This window comes from Pseudophryne corroboree, chromosome 1 (genome assembly GCF_028390025.1).
Source record: "Pseudophryne corroboree isolate aPseCor3 chromosome 1, aPseCor3.hap2, whole genome shotgun sequence".
NCBI lineage: Eukaryota > Metazoa > Chordata > Amphibia > Anura > Myobatrachidae > Pseudophryne > Pseudophryne corroboree.
The window spans coordinates 469,304,031-469,327,252 of NC_086444.1; the positions used below are offsets into that span (position 1 = coordinate 469,304,031).

Genomic DNA, 23,222 nt, shown 5'->3' on the forward strand with positions numbered 1-23,222 from the left:
GGACGCCATCATGTCCACCTTTGGTCTTTCCCAACGGTTCACAATCATACGGAAAACTTCCCGATGAAGTTCCCACTCTCCCGGGTGGAGGTCATGCCTGCTGAGGAAGTCTGCTTCCCAGTCGTCCACTCCCGGAATGAACACTGCTGACAGTGCTATCACATGATTTTCCGCCTAGCGAAAAATCCTTGCAGTTTTGCCACTGCCCTCCTGCTTCTTGTGCCGCCCTTTCTGTTTACGTGGGCGACTGCCGTGATGTTATCCCACTGGATCAATACCGGCTGACCTTGAAGCAGAGGTCTTGCTAAGCTTAGAGCATTATAAATTTGCTCTTAGCTCCAGTATATTTATGTGGAGAGAATTCTCCAGACTTGATCACACTCCTTGTGTGACTGCTCCCCAGCCTCTCAGGCTGGCCTCCGTGGTCACGAGCATCCAATCCTGAATGCCGAATCTGCGGCCCTCTAGAAGATGAGCACTCTGTAATCACCACAGGAGAGACACCCTTGTCCTTGGATATAGGGTTATCCGCTGATGCATCTGAAGATGCGATCCGGACCATTTGTCCAGCAGATCCCACTGAAGAGTTCTTGCGTGAAATCTGCCGAATGGAAGTGCTTCGTAATAAGCCACCATTTTTACCAGGACTCTTGTGCAATGATGCACTGACACTTTTCCTGGTTTTAGGAGGATCCCGATTAGCTCGGATAACTCCCTGGCTTTCTCCTCCGGGAGAAACACCTTTTCCTGGACTGTGTCCAGAATCATCCCTAGGACCAGCAGACGTGTCGTCGGAACAACTGCGGTTTTGGAATATTTAGAATCCACCCGTGCTGTCGTAGAACTACTTGAGATAGTGCTACTCCGACCTCCAACTGTTCTCTGGACCTTGTTCTTATCAGGAGGTCGTCCATTTTCTTTGAAGACGAATCCTCCTTTCGGTCATTACCTTGGTAAGGACCCGGGGTGCCTTGGACAATCCAACGGCATCGTCTTGAAACTGATAGTGACAGTTCTGTACCACGAACCTGAGGTACCCTTGGTGAGAAAAAGCAAATTTTGGGACATGGAGGTAAGCATCCCTGATGTCCCGGGACACCATATAGTCCCTTTGTTCTTTGCTATCACTGCTCTGAGTGACTCCATCTGGATTTGAACCCTTGTAAGTGTTCAAATTTTTCAGATTTAGAATAGGTCTCACCTAGCCTTCAGTACCACCATATAGTGTGGAGTAATACCCCTTTCCTTGTTGTCGGAGGGGTAATTTTATTATCACCTGCTGGGAATACAGCTTGTGAATTGTTTTCAATACTGCCTCCCTGTCGGAGGGAGACATTGGTACAGCAGACTACAGGAACCTGCGAGGGGGGAAACCTCTCGACATTCCAATCTGTACCCCTTGGATACTACTTGTAGGATCCAGGGGTCCTGTACGGTCCCAGCGTCATGCTGAGAACTTGGTAGAAGCGGTGGAGGGCTTCTGTTCCTGGGAATGGGCTGCCTGCTGCAGTCTTCTTCCCTTTCCTCTATCCCTGGGCAGATATGACTCTTATAGGGACGAAAGGACTGAGGCTGAAAAGACGGTGTCTTTTTCTGCTGAGATGTGACTTAGGGTAAAAAACGGTGGATTTTCCAGCAGTTGCCCTGGCCACCAGGTCCCATGGACCAACCCCAAATAACTCCTCCCCTTTATACGGCAATACATCTTTGTGCCGTTTGGAATCTGCATCACCTGACCACTGTCGTGTCCATAAACATCTTCTTGCAGATATGGACATCGCATTTACTCTTGATGCCAGAGTGCAAATATCCCTCTGCGCATCTCGCATATATAGAAATGCATCCTTTAAATGCTCTATAGTCAATAAAATACTGTCCCTGTCAAAGGTATCAATATTTTTAGTCAGGGAATCCGACCAAGCCACCTCAGCTCTGCACATCCAGGCTGAGGCGATCGCTGGTCGCAGTATAACACCAGCATGTGTGTGTATACTTTTTAGGATATTTTTCAGCCTCCTATCAGCTGGCTCCTTAAGTACGGCCCTATCCGTAGATGGTACCGCTACTTGTTCTGATAAGCGTGTGAGCGCCTTATTCACCCTGAGGGGTGTTTCCCACCGCGCCTTAACTTCTGGCGGGAAAGGGTATACCGCCAATAATTTTCTATCGGGGGAAACCCACGTATCATCACACACTTCATTTAATTTATCTGATTCAGGAAAAACTACAGGTAGTTTTTTCACCTCACACATAATACCCTTTTTTGTGGTACTTGGAGTATCAGAAATATGTAACACCTCCTTCATTGCCCTTAACGTGTGGCCCTAAAAGAAAATACGTTTGTTTCTTCACCGTCGACACTGAAATCAGTGTCCGTGTCTGGGTCTGTGTCGACCGACTGAGGTAAATGGGCATTTTACAGCCCCTGACAGTGTTTGAGACGCCTGGACAGATACTAATTTGTTCGCCGGCCCTCTCATGTCGTCAACCGGCTTGCAGCGTGTTGACATTGTCACGTAATTTCCATAAATAAGCCATCCATTCCGGTGTCGACTCCCTAGAGAGTGACATCACCATTACAGGCAATTTGCTCCGCCTCCTCACCAATATTTTCCTCATACATGTCGACACACACGTACCGACATACAGCACACACATAGGGAATGCTCTGATAGAGGACAGGACCCACTAGCCCTTTGGGGAGACAGAGGGAGAGTTTGCCAGCACACACCAAAACGCTATAATTATCCAGGGACAACCTTTATATAAGTGTTCCTCCCTTATAGCATTTTAATATATATACATATCGCCAAATCAGTGCCCCCTCTCTGTTTTAACCCTGTTTCTGTAGTGCAGTGCAGGGGAGAGCATGGGAGCCTTCCCACCAGCCTTTCTGTGAGGGAAAATGGTGCTGTGTGCGGAGGAGAATAGGCCCCGCCCCCTTTTCGGCGGGCTTCTTCTCCGGAGTTTTAGATATCTGGCAGGGGTTAAATACATCCATATAGCCTCAAGGGCTATATGTGATGTATTTTTCGCCATACAGGTATTATACATTGCTGCCCAGGGCGCCCCCCTCCAGCGCCCTGCACCCTCCGTGACCGCTGTGTGAAGTGCGCTGACAACAATGGCGCACAGCTGCAGTGCTGTGCGCTACCTGATGAAGACTGAGAGTCTTCTGCCGCCTGGTTCCGGACCTCTTCATCTTCAGCGTCTGCAAGGGGGGTCGGCGGCGCGGCTCCGGGACGAACCCCAGGGCGAGCCCTGTGTTCCGACTCCCTCTGGAGCTATGTCCAGTAGCCTAAGAATCCAATCCATCCTGCACGCAGGTGAGTTGAAAATCTCTCCCCTAAGTCCCTCGATGCAGTGAGCCTGTTGCCAGCAGGACTCACTGAAAATAAAGAACCTAAAAACTTTTTCTAAGTAACTCTTTAAGAGAGCCACCTAGATTGCACCCTTCTCGGCCGGGCACAAAAACCTAACTGAGGCTTGGAGGAGGGTCATAGGGGGAGGAGCCAGTACACACCATGTGATCCTAAAAGCTTGCTTTTGTGCCCTGTCTCCTGCGGAGCCGCTATTCCCCATGGTCCTGACGGAGTCCCCAGCATCCACTAGGACGTTAGAGAAAATACTTTCTATCAGTAAACTCAGGAGAGCTCACTGAAAAGCACCCAGCTCGTCTGGGCAGAGTATCAAACGGAGGTCTGGAGGAGGGGCATAGAGGGAGGAGCCAGTGCACACCAGGAACTAAATTCTTTCTTAAAGTGCCCATGTCTCCTGCGGAGCCCGTCTATCCCCATGGTCCTTACGGAGTCCCCAGCATCCTCTAGGACGTTAGAGAAATGATTTTTACTATCAGTGTTCTTAGTGCTAGGAGTGTGCATCTGCATCTCTCTTCCTCCAGCATAGTAATAGAAGCCTCAGCATGATAGCACCTCTTGATATCTTTAGTAATAGGATGTGTAGTCCAGGTCCCCCCTTTTTCCAAATTAATGAAAGAATGGTGTCAGTTGTTGGGGGTAGAGAGAACAACTTCGACATATCACCCCCAAACTGATCTTCTAGTAAATACATGTAATCAGACTCTCAAGCAAATGATTAGACAGGCTGTAAAACCAAGAGAGAGAGTCGAGATCGGGACATCCTGTTGCCCTATTTAATGTTTGTAATACAAGAAGCGCTACAAGCTACTACAGGTTTTAGCTCATTTGAACTCCTGTATGGGTTAGTGGGCTACTATCGCAGATTTATTCGTGACTTTGTGACCAAGGCAGCTCCACTGACCAATTGCTTGAGGGAAAAAAGTCTAGATAAGATAGTCTGGACTGATACTGCTGAGGTAGCTTGGAAAGATTTGAAAGGAGTATTGCTTCAGATTTTAAAGAAACAGTTTATACTTCAGATTGATGCTTCTAGAACAGGTTTAGGAGCAGTATTGCCCCAGGATGTGGGAGGAGAGGAGAGACCAATTTTGTAACTCAGCCATAAAATGTTACCACCAGAAAAGAAATATGCAACAGTAAAACAGGAGTGTTTCGCAATTAAGTGGGCTGTGAAGTTCTTGCGATAGTACATGTTAGGCAGGGAATTCCTTTGGAAACAGATCATGCACCTCTTCAATGAATGCATACCAACAAAGAAGTAAATGCCAGGGTGACTTGTTGGTTTCTGGCATTACAGCCATATCAGTTTAAGGTATACCCCTCAGGTTTTCTCAGAGTCCCATGGTGAAGCTAGGGAAGGGGGAAGAAAAAGGAGAGGGGGTTCACAAGTACAGGTTCAAATAGAGATGGGCGTAAAAGGTGAGTTCACTTGAAAAATGGTCAGCTTCACTAAGGAAGTTGAAGCTCAGGGGGAGGGTATGTGGCAAGGAGGCCACATTGCCACAAGTCAGAGGCAATACTAACCACCTGTCTACCTGGGTGTAGGCTGGTTGTCAGATCCAGTTCAGGTTTTGCAGTGTGCTGAGATTCACAAGCAAGAAATCATCCCACCTGAAAGCTGGAATAAAGCTTTGATGCAAACAAAGAACAGTGGTCCTGACACCGGACAACCTGGCCAGGAGATGGTTAGCATTAGGATACCAGAGCCTGGATGGTCCACATCTCTTATGCATGCTGTCTGTGAGCGAGTGTGTCAAACCTGGTAATGTGTCTGCTTCAGCTTGTATGGTGTTTTTGACATGCGGTAATACCAGACTTGATACCTGCTGTGCAGTGGCTGCTAAGCTGATGTGAGTAAACAATCCATTGTTTAACCGTAGTGCTGGACGCGATTCTTCCTGCCTTGCAACACTACATAGAACACAGAGAGTGAAGACAGCACAGAAGCTAGTTAAACCACAGAAGCTGCACTGTTATGTGTGTAAGAAACCTACATACAGCAGCTATGCTGATAATGGTGTTTATAAGGGTAACAAGTGCAGATAACTGTACACTTTGGAAGTTTGCTATGGACATGTAATTGAAGCGTGAAAGATTCCTAAAGATTGCAACAGATCCAGGTGCAAATCCAAGCCTAGATGATGTAGAGAGGGCCATGGGCACTATTGGTTTGAGTGTGGAGCAACATGTCAATTATACATGGAAAGATGTCAGCTTAAGACATGTGGACAGTACTACAGGCAACGCACCAAGAAGGAGGTCTCATAAGTAGAATAAATTAAGACGTGTATTGTATAGCACGGAATTGAGTAGATGCAGCAGTATAAGTGATTACATAGACAACATGATGTCTGCTTCTCAGCAACTAACTTCTTTTGGAGAGCAAATGGATTGCTACAGCAATGTTAAAAAAAAAGATGAATGCCTGAGTTTGAAGTCTTAGTTGTGGCGTTGGAAGCAAACACACCAAAGCTAACCATAGACAGCAAAGTTAATATAGTTTCAAGAATGTTTGCCCTGTGATTCAAGTTTACTGCATTACATACATAAAAGTTCAAAAATTCAGAAAATTCAAGTGATATAATTGTAACAAGATAGGTCACAAAGTGATTGACTGCAAGCAAAAGAATGTGAATCCTGTTGTGCAAAGCAAGAAATGCAATGGCAAAAATTAGTCATCCCCGAGTCACAGCGTCAGAAACGATTGATGGTATATGGATTCAAGTGAAACAAGGTCAAAAGTGTCAGTAAATTAAGATGTGCTTTATGTATTAGAAATGGTAACAAATTTTATCGCCATCAATGTACTAGAACAGCAAGGCCATAGAGTTCACTTAGCTAAAGGTAAGTGCATTGTAAGAAACAGAAAAGTGACAATCATAGCAAGAGGAACAAGGTGTCAGATATTGTACGTCCTGGATACACAGCACAGTTATGCAATGACGACTACTAAATAATCATCATTAGAACTGTAGCATGGAATATTTTAACATCTTGGATATGACAGTATTCAGAAGCTGTAGAACAGGATGGTCACATGAATGTCCGCTACTAACACGAAGAAACCTGTATGTAAGAGCTGCATATTAGGGAAACAAAGTAGTCAGCCATTTTCCAAGTCAGCAAGCAGAGTAAAATACCACTTAAAATAGTACGTTCAGAGGTGTGTGGTCCAACTGAAGTAAAGTCTGTGAGTGGATACATATATCTTGTGACATTGACTTCATGTACTTCATCAGAGAAATCTGAAGTGGCAAAAAAAAACCTGATTTTCTACAAGTCTCTTATACTCTGGAAAAGGGTCACAGACTCAAGACCCCAAGATCTGATAATGGTGGAGAATAGCTCAACAGAAAAGTGGAACAATTCTTAAGAAAATGAATCAACTGACCATTGCTTATACTCCTGAGCAAAACAATGTAAGTGACTGAGCAAACCATATACTGGTGGCGAAACAAAATGTATGTTATAGGACGCAGGCCTAGACAAAAGGTTTTGGGTGGAAGCCATGTACAAAGCAGTCTACTGTATCTTGAGTACAGATCTCCTAAAGTTGCCCTAAAGGACATAATATCTATTGATATGTGGTCAAAGAGAAAACCCAGTGTAAATCATCTCAACGTTTTGGAAGTATTGCCTATGTTCACATACAAAAAGAAAGATGACACAAGCTGGATTTAAATTCAGTAAAGTGCATCACTGTTGGCTACTGTCATGAAAGCAAAGGCTACAGATTATGGAATCTAAATACCAAAAAGCTAGTCTAGATGATATCTTCAAAGTTGTATAAAAGCTGGAAGTTGTATAAAAGCTGGAAGTTGATGCAGAATAAGTATGTGCCACTTGATATGCCAGCTGCTTCATGTACTTGAACCAGAGGCATGGGAGTTCAGTCACAGAAAAGGTCTGCTACCAGATCAAATATCGGGAAGTCACCTAAGAATCATGATAATCAGAAGCAGCTTTATTGGCCAGGTATACTTGCGCATACTAGGAATTTGTCTTTGGTTTGCTATACAACAGCCAAGTAGGTATAAAAATAAGCAGGTGAGGGGGCAAGTAAAGTCATACAGATAGGAATACTGTAGGGACACAAGTGAGTTACATGTATGTCTAGTCAGTCAATGTTCAGGAGTTCAGCAGGCGGAACGCTTGGGGAAAGAAACTTTTGACGCTTCTGGTGGACCTGGCGGGGACGGCCTGTAATGCCTGCCTGAAGGAAGCAAGTTAAACATGCTGTGGCCAGGGTGTAGCTGGTCCTTTACTATCTTCGTTGCCCGCTTTTTAGATCTGGACAGGTACAGGTCCTGGAGGGCAGGTCGGCCCCGATGATCTTCTCTGCGATTCTGACCACCTTTTGCAGCCTGCATCTGTCCCTCGCACTGTACCATACCAGTATCAAGGAGTACAGTACCGACTCCACAAGTAGAGGAGTAGAAGAGGAGCAGAAGCTTCTGTGTGATCTTGAACTTCCTTAGTTGCCTGAGGAAGAACAACCTCTGCTGCGCTTTCCCAACAGTGGCGTCAGCGTTGGACCCCCATTTATGGTCCCGGGAGATTGTGGTCCATAGAAACTTGAAGTAGTCCACTAGCAATACCACACTGTTAGCAGTTGTTAGAGGAGGCACACAAGCTGACTTCTTCCTGGAGTCCGCTATCATCTCGACAGTTTTGAGGGGGTTGAGCTCAAGGTTGTTGTGGCTGCATCATTGGGCAAACCGTCTACTTCCCGTCTATAGGCCGATTCGTCCCCGTCCTTGATGAGGCCGATGACGGTGGTGTCATTGGCGAATTTGATGATCTTTACTGATTGCGCCTCTGAGGTGCAGTCTTTTGTGTACAGGGAAAAGAGCTGGGGTGAGAGGACACAGCCTTGAGGGGCCCCTGTACTAATGGACCACACTTGAGAGGTGAATTCTCCCACTTTCACCACCTCCTGTCCTATCTGTCAGGAAGTCTACTATCCAGGAAAAGGTAGCTTCTGGGACCGCTAGGCGAAGAAATTTGGGGTGGAGGATGCTGGAGACGAATGAATTGAAGGCCGAGCTGAAATCGACAAACAGGACCCTTGCGTAGGTACCAGGAATGTCTATAGAATGTAGTGCAGAATGTAAATATGCAACATTGCATTCAGAGAGCTTCAGGACACCCAGAAAGCAAAGTCAAGATCAGATTGGTGTGAATGGAAGTCCTAATTATGGAAAATTGCTTTGCAAGATTTAAAAACCACAAGTGTGAAAAGAATCATTGAATGGTGGTAGTGATAGCAGTACCATGTTTGTGAGTCGAGAGACTGTTGTTGTAGCCCATGCTGTTATTCAAGTAACTCATTCTAATGTATCTTCCAAAAAAAGCAAAGCTAGTCACGTGATATGTTGAAACATGTGCAAAACGCAGGAGACTGGCACTGAAATCCAGGCACATGCTTTTGAAACCCCACTGAGTCTGTTCCCAGTGATAGAAGTCAAGCAGTCTACAGCAGCCAGACTAGTCCTTGGTTTACCTCCATCAATGGAGCGTCACTATGACCAAAATGCAACTAGGACCCTACATTCCTTAAAAACAAAAATATACTGATTGTTCTACCTAGCAACAGGAAAGGACGCTTGGGAAGAGCAGCAGTATCATATATAGTCTGGGTGGATTTGTATCTAGTCTGCCTCTATTTTAGAAGGGAAGCTATCCATTGTAATGTTTGAAATGAAGGATTAAAATTGGCCAGTCTGATAAGGCCAAATACTGTAGGGGGAGATGTCCAAGACTTGTCTGCATTAATGAAAAGAAAAAACTGTACATATGTGTCCTCCTACATCTTTGCTGCAGACACGCCAAACAACCCCGTTTACGATTCTGCTAGTGTTAAGTATTTTTTGCCGAAAATGCATCTTAGATACAATGCAATGTGACTAAGATGCACCAAAAGACTATGCTGATTAACTTAATATGCGACACATATCAGTGTGCAGTCTCTGATTCTGCACACAAAATGCTAGAACTTTTTCCCATACCAAAGTTCTGTTGTGCTTCATATGCAAACTCATTTGCAAAAAAATATACAAGTGCACAGTCTACAACATGAGATGCCTGATGCAAGTAAGCCACCCGTTCACGTGCAACTCTGCTAGAGTCTGGATATTTTTGTTTATTTTTTTTAAAGAAAATGCATCTTAGTTGCAATGCATTGTGACTAGGCTGCACAAGGAGACTGTACAGATTAATTAGACTGTGATTGAGTATGTATACGAAGCACAAAGGAACTTATTTTGGAAAAAAGCTGCAGCTGCTACAGTTTAGCTTTCATATACAGATTTAGAGACTCCGTCACACACAATACACAGGTGTCACATATCCGCACAATCTCCTGGTTCTTCCTAATTGCATCACGTTGCGACTAGGATGCATTTCAGCAAAAAGAGATGCCCAATGCTAGCAGAGTCTCACGGGACCTAGCAACGAGAGGGGCTGTTTAGCGCGGCTGCAGTAATGATGTGTTAGCACACATCCGTAGATTAGACTCTATATCAATGGCAATTTTTTCACGAGGACCGCCAACTCTGCTCTAGAAGTACAATGATAAAGCAGTACTTGGACTTTAGAGAGATGGCAGAAATGCTTTCTTTTGTAATTTATAGAGATCTTACTAATCTACCTGTAATATATTCATTTTCACACACAGAATGACTTTCTTTTATCAGTATTACCTCGTCTTCTTTCAACTTCAGGGTATGTTTTACATTAGTTAGCTCCAATTGCTCTTTTTGTAGCATCTGATTCTTCTCTCCCAAAACTTTCTCTTGCTGCATGGTCACAGCATTTTTCAGTTTAATTTTATCCACTAATCTCTTCATATCAGTTTGTAATTTTTTGATTATTTCATTAGCCTACAAGTAAATGGAAAGTGGCCATTAAAAATGTGTGGAAATCTATTATGAAGCAAAAAGGAGAACTAATTGGAAAGAAAATATTTACTTTTATAAGTTCCTCAGAAAGGGATTTCACAGTGGTCTCAAGCTTGCTAGTTTGTAGCCGTTTTTGTTCCAGTGACTCCTCAAGATTTTTCTGAAAGAAGGAATAAAAAAATAAAATAAATGACACATAAAATGATTCATTGCAAATGACAAAGAATAAAACAAGCATTGTCAACATGAGCCATTTTAAGAGCACATTTGGAAGTGACTCAACATTTCAGATGCTTTCTAAGAAAAAAAAATGCAAGATTTTTTTTATAGGATACAAACCTTGTGTTGTTCAGCCCTTTCACAAGCATCTGTACTTCGTAATAAGACTTGATCCTTATCCTTGACTTCCTGTTCTAGAACAGCCGTTCGCATCTTATACTGGTTTAGGAGTTTCTCTTTCTCATGGCACTCAGAATCCAGAGTAGTGTTCTCCCTCCTAAGTGACGTTACCTCCTGTTTTGTTCTATGATTTTCCTGAAACACATTTTCACAAATTATTCCCTTTATGAGCAAGAACATGCTTATGAACAGTAAACAGTATTGTTGTGTGTACATGCTTGTGAACATCCTTGTATAACCTTCTGGATGGCGGCAATATTTTTTTTTATTTAAAGCGCTAAATTATACCTTTTCTATTAAAGATACAAACATTTTGACAAAGGTACTTTGATGAGAACTTATCTCCATCCATTATATTAATATTCAAATATTTACACAGAAAAAAATTATACTCTTAAGATGCGTCTAAGCCATTTATTTAAACCGTCACTTAATAATCACTAAATGGGGGCGTGGCCTGGCTGCTGAACCGACAGGACGTGTGGAGCTGGAGCTCCTGCCCGGGTCCCCTATATCTGCCCTTTCCACACCCCTAGGGTGTCCCACGACTCACCACCCACCCTGTTGGGGTCACCCTGCTCCGACCTGTGTGGTCCGCGGAGCCGGCAGACACCTCCTGTGTCTGTGCGGGTTGCGGCCTGCGGGTTGGGGTGAAGCCGGGGCCTCTTCTGCTGGCAACCATCGGGACGCGGCTCCTACTTCCGGTCCCGGCGCGGCGGTGCTCCCTTCTGCCGTCCGGGTCCCCCGAGATCCCCTGGTTCTCCTCGGCCTCCCCACCCGCCCGGAGGATGCCGTCCACTGCACTCCGGTCTCCCGGCCTCTGCCGTTTCCGGAAGCCGGGACCTGACACCGCACACTCTGAGGTCAGAGCCGGGAGCGACGTGCAGCTGTGACGGGGGACACTGGTGAGCTGCATATTTAGCCGTGGAAGACTACTGCGGCTCTGTACAGGTACCACCGGCTTTCTCCTAGCATCCAGCACATTCAGACCCTCCTTCCCTGACCTCTCCACGTGGGCCCCCAGCTGCCGCAGCCCAGCGTTGCCATCCCCAGCCCTCCGGCATCCTGTGTCACCTCAGCACCCCCGGCGGCCCGGGACCCCGCGCTGGGGGCCCCCCTGCTGTGGCCCTCCGGAGCCCGCATTTCAACTAGCCCCAGGGCCCCTGCCCTATCTCTGGCTCCGCACACTCCTGCCCCCCCCTGCGGGCCTCTGCTTCTCTCAGCTCTTGTGACGGCCCTTACTACTGCTGGGGCCTGACACCCCTAACCTACCACACGAGTTTGCTACTGCCCCGGTCACTGGCTGGTCCGTGGCCGGGCCTTCCCTGCAGGACCTGGATAGGGGCAGATATACACGATACGCCGGCTCATCTCCTGCGCCCTCTGGTTGTCTGACTCCGCTCCGGGACCTCGTGGGCCTTTCTATCGGCCGAAGCTCCCCGGCCTTGTCCCAGGCACGCTGCCCTGCTGGCCGCCTCATGACATCTCTCTAGTAACACCGCCTTACCCCCCCTGGTCCTGAGCCGGACTGCTGGAGCGCCTTCTCTACCCTCTTTCTGCCGTCTAACCCCCCCCCACTCATCTATACAAGATGCCCAGAGGTGGCAGGGATCTGACCTCACACCATTTCTTACTAAAAAGAGCACCCCAGCCAAGAACAGGTCCGATGCTCCTGAACACCTCCACGGTCCCTCCGACTCCGATCCTGATGACGACCTCACACCCCTTACCCGCAGGGACTTTCTCTCCCTCCTTAAAGAGGTGCGGGATGTCAAGACCTCGGTCCAGGCTCTCCACTCCCTGAAATCTGATATCGCCGAAATTGGCTCTAGAACGTATCAACTCGAGCAGCAAGTGGAAGAGGTGGTGACGTTCCAACAATCGGTCGAGACCGACTTCCATCAACTCCGCCAAGATGTCGCCCAATTGCGGGAGGAGCATGAGGACCAGGACAATCGGGCGAGGAGAAATGATCTCAGGATCCGGGGTATTCCTGAGGAAGTTGAAGCGGCCCATCTTGATCTTTACCTCAAACGCCTCTTTGCCCACCTGTCACCTGACACCCCTGAAGACCATCTTCTCCTGGACCGCGCACACCGAGCCCTCCGACCCCTCCGACCCCGCTCCCAAGACTCTTCCCAACCCATGGACGTCATTCTCCGACTGCGCTACTTCACTGCGAAAGAATCCGTTATGAGAGAAGCCCGGCGGCTGGGGTCTGTGACCTTCCAAAATATCTCCCTGCAGATCTTCCAGGACTTATCCCCGCTCACCCTAGCCAAACATAGGGACTTTAAGCCCATCACTTCCCTGCTCTCCCAGCACAATATTAAGTACCGCTGGGGCTTCCCATTCCGTATCCTGGTTTGGCATCAAGGGAAGCTACTCACATCCAGAAACCCATCCGAGGCTCAATCGCTGCTCTCCAAGCTGGGTATCCACACCGACGAACAGGACCTTTCTGCTTTACGTCTGCCTCCACGGACACAGCGGAACCCACTTTCGCCCCCCCCGTTCGGAGTGGGTCACGGTTCCAGCATCCTCGACCTCTCCGGCTCCACCTCCGGTTCCCTGATGGACTTCTAGCTTCCTGAGTTGACGTACCATACCTATGATTGTGTCGACCTTTCCTGGTCGTACTCCCTAGCCGGGGAGCTGTTTACCTTTAGATCTCCCATGTTCTACCTTCTCGATCCCTTAGTCGGTTCTCGACCGTTATGATGTTACCCCTTGTTATAGTGTGATATTTTGTCTTCTTGTTGTCCCTTTCTTTTCCTTTTCTCCCTTCATTTCTCTCTGGAGCTGGCGCTCCACCTGTTCCTCATTCCTGTTTTCTCTCCAGCTTTTCCTTTCAGATCCCTCCAGGGGGGGTCTGCCTCTTACCCATTGCTACGCGGCTTGTGATGCATCGTCTGGATGCCATGCCGCGCCCCCTTAGGGCTTCGAGCCCCCTTGCTGACCTAGGTGCCCTCCTGACACCTAGTACCCCTTCCACCTGTCAGCACCACCGGTCCTGGCCTCTACCGCCGGACGACCAACTGCCCTGCCCTCCCTTCCCTTCCGGTTTCCTTTCCTTCCTCCCTCCTTTCTGACCACGCTATCTCACGCTTTGTATCCTTCTCATCTATTTCTCTTTCTTCTTACCCCACTTTCGGAACTCTACGCTCTCTCTATTCTACCTACCTCTTTGCTGCTTGCCCATGGGTCTCCGGGTACTCTCCATTAATGTAAAGGGCCTGAATAGCCCTCAAAAGAGAGGTAAGCTCTTTGCCTCCCTTAAACTCCTTAGGGGCGACCTGGTCTTCCTCCAGGAAACTCATTTCCCACATAACTCCCACCCTACGCTGCAATGTAAACCATACCCTGATTCTTTCCATGCCTGTGACCATTCGAACAAAAAACGGGGGGGTTGCGATCTTATTTGCCCGTCACCTCACCTTTGAACTTCTAGATTCCCACGCTGATAAAGACGGCCGGTTTCTTGTGTTGGTGGGGAAACTTAACAACAAATTATGCACATTAGCTAACATCTATGCCCCTAACCAACGACAAGAGCTGTTCTTTGCTAAACTAGATACTCTCCTTACTCGAGTCCGACAAGGCGACCTCATACTGGCCGGGGATTTTAACTCCGTTTTAAATCCAAATATAGATCGCTCTCCCTCTCTGCCCTCAGCTTCCCCGTCGGACTCTCTCCGCTCTAAATCCCTCCTCCGTCTCATGCGATCCCAGCTTCTCTACGACTCCTGGAGGATAAAAGATCCCTCAGCACGTGACTACACCTTCTATTCTGCTCCTCACAACTCGTACTCCCGTATCGATATGGTCCTGCTCAGCCATGAACTTGCCTTGAATCTCCACGCAGCCCATATACACCCATTGATCTGGTCTGACCATGCCCTTATCTCTTGCGACCTCTCGGGCCTGCTCTCTCGCCCCCGCCCCATGACTTGGCGCCTCAACGACTCCCTCCTTCACAACCCGGAGATACGCTCCCATCTTCGGGATAAGCTTTCTGACTATTTTACCCTGAACGACTCCCCTGACATTTCCAGGTCTACTCTCTGGCTGGCACACAAGGCAGTCCTTCGTGGGCACATCATCAGCCTAGCTTCGAAAGCCAAGAAACAGTCTCTCACCCAGTTTAACAGACTCTCTATGAAACTCCACGCTCTTGAGACCCAGCACAAGGCGTCCTCCGACCAAGCTGTCTTGTCTGAACTCGTACTGTTAAGGCGGAACTCGATCTCCTTCTCTCCAGACGGGTGGCTAAACGTCTTAAATATCTTCGCCAGTCTTTTTATGAGAAAGGAGATAAGGCGGACAAGATTCTGGCGGCACGACTCCGCTCCGCAAGAGCCAAAACTAATATTATTTCCATAAGAGACCCTCTCAATCAGTTAGTTCATGACCCTACCGCCATTAGGGCTGCCTTTCAATCCTACTATGCTGACTTGTACAATCTGCCACCCTCCTCGTCTGGTCCCTCCTCCCCGTCCCACCCTGACCTGGTCTCTCACTTTCTCTCAGCCTCTAACCTGCCTAGATTGCCTCAGGACTCCATGGACCATCTTTACAGTGAGATTTCGGTGGACGAAATTGCCCAGACTGTACTCATGCAAAAGATCGGTAAATCCCCTGGCCCAGATGGGTTCACAGCTCTTTACTACAAAAAATTCTCTGATCTTCTCTCCCCCCACCTTCAATCTCTGTTTAATAAGATTATCCATGGCGACTCTTTTCCTCCCGAGATGTTAGAGGCCAGAATTGTGGTGATTCCTGAGGGCAAGGACACCCTTAACTGCGCTAGCTACCGCCCTATATCTCTTCTGAACCTGGACCTCAAAATTTTTGCTAAAATCCTAGCCAATCGCCTTAACCCATATCTCCCTTCCCTTGTCCACTACGACCAAGTGGTGTTTATTCCAGGCCGCCAGGCGAGGGATAACACCAGACGAGCTATCGATTTGATACACATCTCGAACCCCCACTATTATGCTCTCCCTGGATGCTGAAAAAGCTTTTGACCAGATCTCCTGGAGTTTTTTGAGAGCCGCCCTGGAGGCCTATGGCTTGTCGGGTGACTTCCTCACTGGTGTTCTGGCACTATACTCCACCCCCTCCGCCACAGTCTTAATTAATGGTGTCCCGTCTGCCCCGGTCCGCATATCGAATGGTACGCGTCAGGGGTGCCCTCTATCACCGTTGATATTCGCCCTTGTTATTGAGCCGCTCGCCTCTCAAATTAGGGCTCATCCAGGTATACATGGAATACCAGTAGGCTGTACCGACCCTAAAATATCCCTCTTCGCAGATGACGTTCTACTTTCCTTGACCCAGCCCCTTATCTCGCTCCCAAATCTATTCTCAGTCCTCCATTCTTATAGCCTTGTATCAGGCTACAAGATCAACTATTCCAAGTCCGAGGCTATGCTGCTCCATGTCCCCCACGAGAAGCTGAATCCCTTTGCGCCAACTTCAATTTTAAATGGCAGCCTACAAAGATCAAATATCTGGGGATTTACTTGACCTCCCGCTACGATTTTCTCTTCCGGGAAAACTTTCCACCTCTCCTCACTAAAACACTCGCTGACCTGGCGTCTTGGAACAGCCTTTTCATTTCGTGGCTGGGCAGGATCATAGCAGTGAAAATGAACATAGTCCCCAAATGGCTCTACCTTTTCCAGACCCTCCCGGTGGCAGTCCCGGCCTCCTTCCTTCGTACTATCCAACGAGCCCTTGTGCGCTTTATCTGGAACCACAGACCCCCCCGCATAGCTGCCAATACCCTGAAATGGTCAACCTCCGATGGTGGTAGAGGTCTTCCTGATATCAGACTCTATTACCTAGCCTCCCATCTTTCCCAAATTGTCACCTCTTATGCTCCTCCGGGGTCCGTATCCTGGTTGGATATCGAAGCAGCCCACGTCAACCTTTCGAACCTGACCCCCTTATGGGGTCTGCCCTCTACTTCCCGGCCTCCAACCTCCAAACTCCTCCCCACCATTAAATTTAACCTTAAAATCTGGGACTCCCACTCTCTGAGGATGGGTCTTACCACTACCCCCTCACCCTTGACCCCTATCTGGCAGAACCCTATGTTTCCCCCCGGATTCTCGATTACGAGATTCCGTACTTGGATAACGCTGGACTTCAAATTCCCGACTGATTTTGCCGATCGGGGTCAATGGTGGTCTCTACCTGTCCTCCAACAGATGACCCCCTCGCACTCACTTATTCCCTTTCAATTCCTACAAATCCGACACTTCTTAGGTTCTCTGCCCTCCTCTGCTTTGCTCCGAGTCCTCACTCCCTTTGAAAGTTTATGCATACACTCTCACCTCTCCAAAAGGCCTAATCTCCCAACTTTACTCCCTTCTCCTGGGTTCTTCCCTCCCCTCCTCCCGGCCCCACGAACTCGCATGGGAGCGTGATCTTGGGCCCCCTCCAGAGAGCGAGGACTGGGAGGACATGAGACTGGGGATTGCTAAAAAATGCTCTATTGCTACTGCCTTCAAGGAGACGGCTTACAAAATTTACTACCGCTGGTACTACACCCCTGATAGACTTAAACTCTTTCCGTCTTCCTCTCCTAACTGCTGTAGGAACTGCGGGTCTAGAGGTACTATGCTACACATATGGTGGACCTGCCCGTCCATCGCTTCCTTTTGGAATCTAGTCCACTCCCACCTTAACTCCCTTCTGGATTCCCCCATGCTGAAAGATCCCTGGATCTTTTTGCTGTGTTACACCCCCCCCCCCCCCCCCCCCGATGCTTAATAAATTCTCCCAAAAACTAATCACACATATTCTAACTGCGGAAAAATCATTGATAGCCCTTAATTGGAAGAACCCCTCCCCGCCCACTCTCCCGTCTCTTAAAACCAAAATTTGGCATATTGCATCAACGGAGAGGATTACATATTATCTCCACGACCGGGGTCATGTTTTTGAGCAGGTGTGGGCCCCCTGGCTCGCTGCTGGACGCAGACCGCTGTCTTCCCCCCCTTGTTCCTAGCTCCTTCTGCAGACCCATGGGCGTTACCTACTGCTCCTTCTCCAACTCCTCTCTTCTTTTCTTCTCTCTCTTCTTCTTCCCTCCTTTACTTTTTCCCCTTCTTGTCCTCTCTCGTCTGTCCCCTACCCTCCTTCTCTCTCGTTTTTCTGATCTCACTATCTCCGGGATATGTATTGTGACTGGACTATATCGTGGTTTCCCCTCTCCCCTACCTCCCTTTCCCTCCTCCCCCCCCAGTTCATACTGGATTACTAATGTTGTATTTTTGCTGTCTATTCTAAAATTGTGGTTTCTGTTGGACGTTGGCTCTCTGGGCCGCTTCTCCCTTTTCTCAATGTATTGTTTGCCCACTCTGTTTAACCACGCAAAAATAAAGAATTTTAAAAAAAAAATCACTAAATGATTATTGGGCATTCTGGACCATCTACTGCATTGCAGCATTATTTTTGACACCTAGTTCCTAAAAGTTTTAAAGATGAATTTTGGAAAAGTCTCCCCCATGCCCAATAAACTACAGGTTCCAGAACGACCATCACATTTACCAAACATCGGGAACAGAAGTTAATGTCCAAAGTGCCACTTAAGGTGGAATTCAATTGTTTGAAAAGTCGGTTGGGTGTCTGTTTTTCCTGTCTATTAGATAGGAAAAAATAGACACCCAACTGACTTATCAAATAGTTGAATACCTCCCTTAATCGTCAAAGACGTGAGCGTCCTCATACATCTTGCCTCAATACACCACGTAGTGAGAGATGCCTGGTGCGTATAAGCTGACAGGTCCTGTGCAACTCCTTTAGTGTCAGCATTCTTTTTTTGCCACACATGCATCTTATTTGTATTGCTATAAGACTAGGATGCACAAGCAGACTCTGCTGATTAAAATGATATGCAGCATGCCTATATTCTGTGCGTTTATGCGGCTGTATCTGCTAAGAAATGTTACATTAGTGGCTAGATATAAGTGGACACATAGCTGTAATATGCATTTATATAAACATTTATTCTAAAATGGGTCAACTACAGTACTGTCATTGACTGTGACTGACAAGAAGACACTGCATTTGAAAACAAATTATATATATATATATATATATATATATATATATATATATATATATATGAATAAACACAAATTCCCAAGTTCGCTAAAGTGGAATGTAATTACACAGTTCTTCCAGCGTTATTTTCGTCAGAATGTAGACTGGAGGGTATTTAAATCTGGGGACCTGTAACAGACACCCCTCACCAAATAGTCACCCAAACAAGAGGCCAACAGGCCAATTAGTAAAAAGTTACTTTAATAACGTATACACAGTTCAAAGTATAAAATTGTGTCAATAAAATGCAACTAAAAGAGTACACAGCCAACACGTTTGTAAGGTGGAATCTAGATATCCCCTCACCTTTTGCAAGGTGCGAGCTCGACAGGGAGTATCTTTACAGACTAGGTTGTGATTCTCTGACTGACAAACCCAACGCGTTTCGTCTTATCGACTTCATCAGGGGTAACGAATATAGGAAAAGGCTAATTTGCTCATGATGAATTAATATAAAGGATCATAACCTCTAATGTACGATTATTCAGAATCTCCTATATCTGGACTTGGTGGATGAAGCTCTTATATCAGGGCTCCTGATTAGAGCTTAAGAGGTATTCCTTCTTAAATGTGTAATCGGTTGGATAATGGTGTTTTGTATAAACTACCTTAAAACTAATTGGGCGTAAATCCTTACAGGGTCGCCTAGGAATACTATTGGTTATAATCTCTTAGGAGTGCTGACAACCATATGTCGGCATTTTTGCAAACCTCCTAAAGTGTGGTGTCCAATTTTAAATTCAAGACTATTTCCGATTCGGATGTTGACCAGGATTCTGTGATTTCCACATGCAGCCAAATCTCTCCCAGGATCTATTCTGTGAGACCTATTGAGGAAGCCACACCACTTATACTTTTGAGATTGTTACACCAGCTATATAATTCTTGAATTTCGTTGTACGTTGGTCAACATCCGAATCAGAAATAGTCTTGAATTTAAAATTGGACACCACACTTAGGTAGTTTGCAAAAATGCCGACATATGGTTGTCAGCACTCCTAAGAAATTATAACCAATAGTATTCCTAGGCGACCCTGTAAGGATTTACGCCCAATTAGTTTTAAGGTAGTTTATATAAAACACCATAAATTACACATTTAAGAAGGAATACCTCTTAAGCTCTAATCAGGAGCCCTGATATAAGAGCTTCATCCACTAAGTCCAGATATAGGAGATTCTGAATAATCGTACATTAGAGGTTATGATCCTTTATATTAATTCATCATGATCAAATTAGCCTTTTCCTATATTCGTTACCCCTGATGAAGTCAATAAGACGAAACGCGTTGGCTTTGTCAGTCAGAGAATCACAACCTAGTCTGTAAAGATACTCCCTGTCGAGCTCGCACCTTGCAAAAGGTGTTGGCTGTGTACTCTTTTAGTTGCATTTTATTGACACAATTTTATACTTTGAACTGTGTATACGTTATTAAAATAACTTTTTACTAATTGGCCTGTTGGCCTCTTGTTTTGGTGACTATTTGGTGAGGGGTGTCTGTTACAGGTCCCCAGATTTAAATACCCTCCAGTCTACATTCCGACGAAAATAACGCTGGAAGAACTGTGTAATTACATTCCACTTTAGCGCACTTGGGAATTTGTGTTTATTCTTGTATGCTTTTGAGGTCTCCCAACAAAGATCTCTCCCGTGGTGCCGCTTCTAGGTTGGCGCGAGATAATGATACTACTGTGTTTTTTATATATATATATATATATATATATATATATATATATATATATATATATATGTATATATATAGATACATACACATATATATATATATATATATATATATATACACATACATACACACACATATACACGTGCATACATACATACATACATACGCACACTATATATCTATCATGTACCACTTTAATACTAAACACACATTACGACACACCTCTTCCAATGCAGAAAGTTTGCCTTTAAGTTCTCGCAGGTGTGATTCAGACTTATATTTTCTCTCCATCAGATCTTTATTAACTCCTTCCAGCTCAGACACTCTGCATTCCATGTGCTGTATTGTTCTGCTGCTTGAAGATTCCAGCTCCTTCTTTTGCTGTTCTGCCTGAAGGTGGTATTGTGTTTGAATCTACCAAAAATAATCGCTCGTTTAGGATCATTTTTTACAAACCTACTTAAACCATGTCATTCATTTCTCTAAATACTTTCAACCCTTTATTTATTCAATGATGTGCCATTATCCTACATGTACATAGATGAAGGCACCTGAATATGGGCAGATGGGTTAACTTGCAAAAAGATGAAACTTCATTGCATTGCACACTGTATTTCTACTGAACAAAGTGTTTGCCCATTAATGAAACCCCAGTAATACACTACAGAGCTTTTAGATTCAGAATGAAGGTGCACATTGAGAATTCAGAGAATTCTACATTGAATACTGTGTGTATTCCTCAATCTCATTTGCTTTTTAAAAGCTTTTAATAAAACAATCTGACATAAACATTGTCCCCAACCTGTAAGACTTTCTCCCTTTCAGCTGTAATTTCTTGTGTATGCCTGTTCGTTAATAAAGACGTCTGTGATGTCCATTCATTCCTCAACTTATCCAGTTCTTTACATTTCTCTGCCAAAGCCTGTTTAGGTAGATGTGAATAAGTTAAGCAATGTATTGATTCTCGCTCTTTAAATACAGTTTTAGAAAACCATTACTGTGTATAAAATAAAATGAAAAAAAAAAAAAAAAAGATGACTTACAGTTATGTGTATGACTTTGTGCTTGTTATTTCTACACAAGGTGCAGATAACCAAATCTATACAAGGTACCGATAACCAAATTCATCATACGACAAGACACAGCTGGTTTTAATATCACTATCATATTATTTATTAATAATACATGTGAGACTTAAGTAATGGCCTGCTTAGTATAATCCCTTTCACTAGTGCTCACATATAGGCCAGCAACTATGCATCAACATTAGTCTGCCAGCAAGGTCAAATGAGGTTCAGGAACACCAAATCTGGGAGGCAGACAAGATCTGCAGAGTAAACCACCTTCTCCCATGCATCCTTTATTATCATGTCACACGTCCAGTGACAACACTGCACTTTTCTCTCATGCAGGTAATCTGTACATTGCTTCCCTTACTGGGGAAAATAACAGTAATCTAAATTAGTTGTTTCATTTAACAAATGAGTCCAAATCAAAACATGTTTCAGAGCATTTAAATTAAATGTTTATATTTTCATTAAGTATCTAAGGGTGTGTACACACCGCGAGATCCTTGCTATACCCAATTTTCACTTGCGATTTCCCTTGAACTCCCCGGAGCCCAGATAGCACAGATTTTGACTAACTTTCTTTAGATATGGACTATGTGTGCTTACGATTTTGGCTTATGTGAGATTTTGGCTTATGTGAGATGAACTAGATAGTACACCGATCTAGCAAGGATTGACTTGCCTGCACAGTCTATCTTTTCTTGCGATGCCGACCTGGCAGGACCACGCATAGGGATCGCAAGGTGACTTTCACCTTGCGATCTGCACTAACTATTCTTGCGATTTTGACTATATAGTCAAAATCTAAAGAAAATATCTCACCGTGTGTACACACCTTAAGAGTAGCTATTGTCTAAATATTATACCAAAAATGCAAAGTAAAATAAAAGAAATTGGATTCTACAAATGAAATGCATACACAAACATATAGCACTCTGGTGTAGTAAGCAACTGCAATACTTCTGTTCCACAAAACTGAGGGATGAGAAGAATACTTACCTGCTGTGTTACGCAAAGTTTTTGAGAAAAATCTTCTTCAGATTTCTGTAATTTTCCTTTTAAGACACAATTTTCTAACTGAAATGTATAAACAAAAAACACAGTTACAATATAAATATATTTCTCTCAAGAATTAAATACATTATCATTTAATAAAGGAAGATAAACGCTATCACCCTGTAGAATCTAGTAATCATTATAATATAGAAATGTACAGTAGCATTATTAACAATTGTTGTCTTTATATATAATTGCAAAGTAATGGGGCCCATCAGCAATAAAGAAAAAAAAATGTTTTTTGTAGTCATCGCAAAAATCCATTCCTTGAAGTCCATCTGGGGGAGCTAGTTAAAAGTTGTCTCCTTCCCCCTATATAACCCCCCCACCCCCACCCGCCGTACCCCTCCGGCCTGACGATTTGCTGAAATAACCCATCTAGTGATGGAACCTTTGAGGCTGGCTAGTCTCATTTTGGTACATCAATCAACACCAATAAATAATCTATACGGTCCAGATAAATGCGTAGAGTACGAACAACATCCAAAAGCACTTGGGATGAACCCACAGCAAAAGCCAAAAACTGCTTAAACGCTGGAAGAACAACGTCATGGTTAATATGGAAGCAGACCACTTTTGGGAGAAAGGAAGGTTTTGTGCGTAGGACAGAGTTTGAATGAA

General features: G+C 45.3%; 1 protein-coding gene across 2 annotated transcripts in view; it reads right to left on the minus strand.

Annotated features, from left to right (window-relative positions):
* LOC134893764 (spindle assembly abnormal protein 6 homolog) overlaps positions 1-23,222 on the minus strand; it is a 331,182-nt gene that overhangs the window by 128,984 nt on the left and 178,976 nt on the right. For both annotated transcript variants that reach the window (XM_063913711.1, XM_063913710.1), the window contains exons 6-11: positions 22,545-22,622; positions 21,278-21,397; positions 20,698-20,889; positions 10,619-10,813; positions 10,350-10,439; positions 10,082-10,261 (exon numbers count right to left, since the gene is read on the minus strand). In XM_063913711.1, coding sequence (XP_063769781.1) covers positions 10,082-10,261; positions 10,350-10,439; positions 10,619-10,813; positions 20,698-20,889; positions 21,278-21,397; positions 22,545-22,622 — 855 coding nt within the window. The remainder of the gene's footprint in view (positions 1-10,081; positions 10,262-10,349; positions 10,440-10,618; positions 10,814-20,697; positions 20,890-21,277; positions 21,398-22,544; positions 22,623-23,222) is intronic.